Genomic DNA, 3,902 nt, shown 5'->3' with positions numbered 1-3,902 from the left:
CTTAAGCTACATAATCTTTACTCCCTGGAATGGAGATAAGAAACGCCCTAACCTTTGGAATAGAAATTGATAGGATTAAAATCAACTGGTATAAATACAGATGTAACAAGACACTAAAACACAGAACCTTGCTGGAGAACCTACACAGAACCTGGCTGGAGATCCTGGTTTGAACCTGGCTAGGCTGCTGATCAACTGAACGCTGTCTCCGTGTCATTCCTTCTACGCCGATTCTGTCCACACCTTTGGGGACCTCTGGACCTGCTGGGGTTGGACCCCAACACGTGGCCCCCTCCCCGTCCTCGCACTGAGAACTGTGGGTACCGATGGATGTGGCTGAGAGCCCTGAACGGGACCCTCGCTCTCCAGAGTTCGAAGAGGAGGAGCAGCAAGGACTCTTGGATGGTGACATTCTGAGAGAACGTGGGTCTGATCAGGATTTGGACAAAGCTGCAGGGAGGGCTTCTGATTTGGAGGATGAGGAAAATGCTGCCCTGGGACTGAGCCAGGAGGAAGAGGAAAGTCGCTCTGATGAGGAGGATCAGGACCAGGACTCTGAGCCTCAGGAGCTGAACAGGGGCCCTACGAGCCCCCCTCATGCAGAGGAAGGGGATGGGGGGGAGGAAGACCGCACAAGTGATCTGAGGGACGAGGCCTCCTCGGTCACCAGGGAACTGGACGAGCATGAGTTAGACTATGATGAGGAGGTCCCCGAAGAGCCAGCCCCCACTGGGCAGGAGGACGAAGCAGAGAAGGCTGGGGCAGAGGAGGATGAGGAAAAGGGAGAAGGAGCTCCCGAGGAGGAGGGAAAGGCCGATGTCCACAGTGTGGAAGAAAAGGAGCCCCTGGAGGCAGCCAAGGAGACAAAAAAAGAGGATGACGACGACGGAGAGATTGATGATGGGGAGATGGATGATGATGATCTGGAAGAGGGCGAAGTAAAGGACCCCAGTGACAGGAAGGTGAGGCCTCGTCCCACCTGCCGATTCTTCATGAAAGATGTTGTGACACCATTATCCACTCTTCTGCCGCCAATATCAAATTCCATACCATTCAGAGACCAGGTTACAGGGAACTGTACCTGGGGAATGAATTGTAGGTTTATACACCCTGGAGTCAACGACAAGGGCAACTACTCCCTAATCACCAAAGCCGAACCTTTCCGGCCTAAAGGTGCCCCACCTCTCGGACCTCACCCACTGATGCCTGCCACCCCTTGGGGTGGGCCCGAAGTTGATGAAATGTTGCCTCCACCCCCTCCAGAACCCCCCACAGAGAGTGCCTGGGAACGAGGACTTCGGCGTGCCAAGGAGGTTTTAAAAAAAGCAACCATTCAAAAAGAAGGGGAGCCTGATTTTGAAGAGAAAAGGTTTACTGTGACCATTGGTGAGGATGAACGGGAGTTTGACAAAGAAAATGAAGTTTTCCGAGATTGGAATTATCGGATTACAAGAGATGCCAGAGACACAACACTTGAGCCTTATGCAGATCTTTATTATGATTATGAAATAGACAGGTTCTGGCGTGGCGGGCAGTATGAGAATTTCAGGGTGCAATATACAGCAACAGAACCGTACCAGAATTACCGGGAACAGGAAAGGGAAAGAGAGCGAGAGAACAGACAGCGGGAGCGAGACCGAGAACGCGACAAGGAGCAGCGGCGGAAGAAAGAGGAGTGGGAGCGAGAGCGGGCCAAACGGGACGAGAAGGACAGACGGCACAGAGACAGAGACAGAGGGAAAGAGCTACCAGAATTACCGGGAACAGGAAAGGGAAAGAGAGCTAGAGAACAGACAGCTGGAGCGAGACCGAGAACGCGACAAGGAGCGGCAGCGGAGGAAAGAGGAGTGGGAGCGAGAGCGAGCCAAACGGGACGAGAAGGACAGACGGCACAGAGACAGAGACAGAGGGAAAGAGCGGGCGAAGGAAAAGGAGAAGCCAAAGCCCCGCTCCCCACAGCCACCAAGCCGACAAGCTGAGCCACCCAAGAAGGAGGCAGTCTCCGCTGGGCCATGGGTGAAGCGAGCAGAGGAGTGGAAAGACCCTTGGCGCCGGTCCAAGTCTCCCAAGAAGAAACTTGGTGCATCGGTCTCCCCTATCCATGCACGAAGGCATCGAAAACCGTCAGCCTCATCCGCCTCTGCCTCCCATGCCTCCAGGTCGTCCTCATGGTCCTCCTCCTCCTCTGGCTCTGGCTCGTCAAGGTCCCAGTCCTTTTCCTCCTCCCCATCCCCCTCTCCAACGCCTTCTCCACACAGACCTGCTGTCAGAGCCAAGGGGGAGCCAGCTCTGCCTCCTGGGAAAGCAGGAGAGAAGATGGTGAAGAAACCAGCCCCCAAGACCCCTGCCCCCACCCCTGCGCCTGCCCAGCCAGGAGGCCCTCGGGAAGCCAGGAGGAGGGAGCGCCGAGCCAGGATCCCCCCCAGGAGGCGGCCCATCGGGGGCAGTGGCAGGGGCAGCAGCTCCAGCGGCTCTCGTTCCAGATCCAGGTCCTTGGGCGTGAGCAGCGTCTCCTCCGTGTCCAGCGCCACGTCCAGCAGCAGCAGCAGCAGCTCGGTGCACAGCCTGGGCTCGGACGACATGTACGCAGACCTGGCCAGCCCTGTGTCCCCGGCCAGCTCCCGGTCCCCCACCCCAGCCCAGGCCAAGAAGGAGAAAGCAGGAAAATCTAAAAGAGAAGATGGCGTGAAAGAGGATCAGCGGAAAAGGGATGCATCCACACGGCCACCCAAATCCTCCAAATCGTCCACAGGCAGGAAATCCTCCCAGCAGCCCACAGCTCCCCAGCGGGCACCCTCTGGGCAGCCCCCGCAGGGCACATGGGTGGCACACAAGGAGATCAAGCTGACGCTGCTGAACAAGGCCGCTGATACAGGGAGCAGGAAGCGATCTGAGCCCTCAGACAAGGACAGGCTAAGCCCTCCTCCAGCCAAGCGGGCCCACGTCTCCCCAGACCGAGGTTCTCGGGGCCGGACGTCAGGGGGGAGATGGGGCTCTCCCAGGCCAGGACGGCAGAGACGCCAGGATGCCAAGGCTCCCGTGGCCCTGCCAGACAGGAAGCGTCCACTGTCCCCCCAGTCCAAGAGCTGCAGCAAGGTCACCAGTGTGCCTGGGAAAGCCTCAGACGCCTCCACGGGCACCAAGTCAGGGAAGGCCAACACGCTGTCGAGGCGGGAGGAGCTCCTAAGACAGCTCAAAGCCCTGGAGGACGCCATCGCTCGCAAGCGGGCCAAGATTCGCGGGAAAGTGTAATGGGGGCCCCGCGGGCTCAGCTCCCCTGCCAGAGGCAAAGACTCGTGTGTTTTCATACATAGGGGAAGCGCAGCCGGGTTGGGTTTTGCAGTTAATGTCTTATTTTGGCTGTGATTCTTTTTAAAAATTAAAAAAAATAACAAATAAAAAAAAGTTTCTCAGCTGGAAAAGAAGCCACACACACATCATGAAGATGACGCTGAACCTCAGCCTTCTCCCAACCACACTGACCAGTCCTTCCCAGAGCAGACACAGACAGGCAGGCAGACAGCACCGAGCGAGGACATGGCACCGTTTTGTGTAAATTTTAAGTCCCAGATGCCCGGATCAGCCGGCCCATACATTTTTTCTTCCCCATCTTCTCTTCCTCCCTCGGTTAGTCAGGCAAGTTCGCGCCCTGCTGTGTGCCGTGTCCTCACCACACGGCTCTCCTACTGTGGACAGGAACACCTAGTGCTACTGAGCAACCTCTTCCCCACCCCTGCCCATCCCCAGGATCAAAAAAAAATATATATATATATATTCTTGACTAAAGTCTGACTGGGAAATAGTTCCTGTCTTTTATTTTAAGCATCAAATTGTTTTAGTTGATTTGAATTAAAGTCTGGGAAATAGTTCCTGTCTTTTATTTTAAGCATCAAATTCTTTTG

General features: G+C 55.7%; 1 protein-coding gene across 1 annotated transcript in view; it reads left to right on the top strand.

The window, feature by feature from the left end:
- The window catches only part of LOC102243460 (zinc finger CCCH domain-containing protein 18), a 3,653-nt gene extending 401 nt beyond the window's left edge, over positions 1 to 3,252 (top strand). The window contains exons 2-4 of the mRNA XM_014541974.1: positions 284 to 999; positions 1,072 to 1,847; positions 1,960 to 3,252. Coding sequence (XP_014397460.1) covers positions 327 to 999; positions 1,072 to 1,847; positions 1,960 to 3,252 — 2,742 coding nt within the window. The 5' untranslated portion in view covers positions 284 to 326. The remainder of the gene's footprint in view (positions 1 to 283; positions 1,000 to 1,071; positions 1,848 to 1,959) is intronic.
- Positions 3,253 to 3,902: the final 650 nt, after the last annotated feature.

Source organism: Myotis brandtii, unplaced genomic scaffold (genome assembly GCF_000412655.1).
Source record: "Myotis brandtii unplaced genomic scaffold, ASM41265v1 scaffold285, whole genome shotgun sequence".
NCBI lineage: Eukaryota > Metazoa > Chordata > Mammalia > Chiroptera > Vespertilionidae > Myotis > Myotis brandtii.
Note: the sequence above shows the minus strand (reverse complement) of the source record. Positions and strands in the feature narration are given on the sequence as shown.